At 55.5% G+C, this 1,350-nt stretch overlaps 1 protein-coding gene across 1 annotated transcript; it reads left to right on the plus strand.

Annotated features, from left to right (window-relative positions):
* Positions 1–182: 182 nt before the first annotated feature.
* EMH_0017920 (uncharacterized protein) lies at positions 183–656 on the plus strand (the record flags this gene model as incomplete). Its single annotated transcript, XM_013501024.1, has 1 exon — positions 183–656. One exon carries the CDS (start codon positions 183–185, stop codon positions 654–656), a length of 474 nt encoding a protein of 157 aa, XP_013356478.1.
* Positions 657–1,350: the final 694 nt, after the last annotated feature.

A 1,350-nucleotide genomic window follows, 5' to 3' on the forward strand; every position in this document is an offset into this window, starting at 1 on the left:
CAGCAGCAGCAGCAGCAGCAGCAGCAGCAGAAATAGAAATAGAACAGCCGCCGCCACCACCTGCCTTGTCTCCTGCTGCAGGCAACCCTTTAACGAAGAGCGGCAGCAGCGCCTACAGCAGCATTCAGCTGCCGCCACTGCAGCACGAGCTGCTCGTGCTGCAGCAGCAGAACTGGACTGGGATGCTGCAGCAACCGCAGCAGGTTGGCGTGCAGCAGCAGCAGCAGCAACAGCAACAGCAGCAGCAGCGAGCTGCGGAGCAGCAGGAGAGTCAGGCGAGGCTGCGGTTACCCCATTTCGGCCCCGCTGAGGCATACGAAGATACAGCAGCAGCAGCAGCAGCAGCGGCAGCAGCAGCAGTTCCCGCAGCAGCAGGAGCAGGGGTTGCGAACGGTGGTTCCGGAGCGTCTGATATGTGTATGGAGGGCTGTGCTGCAGCGAACGAGGAGCTGCAGCAGCAGCTGCAGCAGCAGCTGCAGCAGCGACAGCAGCAGCAGCTGCAGGAGACGCCTTTCTTTGGTTTAGTACACAGCACTGACTCGGGCGTCACCGAGGCCTCCTTCAGCAACCCCAAACAAACAAATGCAAATATAGGGATCCACACATTCACAGGCGCTACGCCGCTCCCTGTCTGGCCCCCATTCGTGCAGCTGTAACAATAGCTGCTGCAGCAACTGCTGCAGCAGCAANGCCGCTCCCTGTCTGGCCCCCATTCGTGCAGCTGTAACAATAGCTGCTGCAGCAACTGCTGCAGCAGCAATAGCTGAAACAGCAGCAGCAGTTGCAGCAGCTGCAGCAGCAATAGCTGAAACAGCAGCAGCAGTTGCAGCAGCTGCAGCAGCAATAGCTGAAGCAGCAGTGGCTGCAGCAGCAATCGCTGAAGCAGCAATGGCTGCAGCAGCAACAGCTGCAGCAGCAATAGCTGAAGCAGCAACAGCTGCAGCAGCAATAGCTGAAGCAGCAGTGGCTGCAGCAGCAACAGCTGCAGCAGCAGCAACAGCTACAAGGCAGTTTCTTCTCCGTGCGGCCTGTTGTGTATCTCTGTGTAGAGTATGCAGAGGCTCCCCTTTTTTGGGGTGTACGTACAGCTGCATCTTTTTTGCTGCAATGGCTGCCTGATGTGTATTCTTTTATTTGTCACTTAGAATATTCTGACGATTTGTTTTTGTTTGTTTTCTCCGTTTCTCTGTAAACTGTGTGCAGCGTAACCCTACTGCTACTCGCTTTCTTCTATTTTTCTCGGGTGTATGTACAGCTGCTACGCATGCATATAGTATCTGTCTGGTGTGCAGTGTACATACACCCCAGAGTTGGGGTTTCAGTTTGTTGCGCCGCTGTCATAAGTTCATT

Source organism: Eimeria mitis, genomic scaffold (assembly GCF_000499745.2).
Source record: "Eimeria mitis Houghton genomic scaffold, Emh_scaff618, whole genome shotgun sequence".
Taxonomy (NCBI): Eukaryota; Apicomplexa; class Conoidasida; order Eucoccidiorida; family Eimeriidae; genus Eimeria; species Eimeria mitis.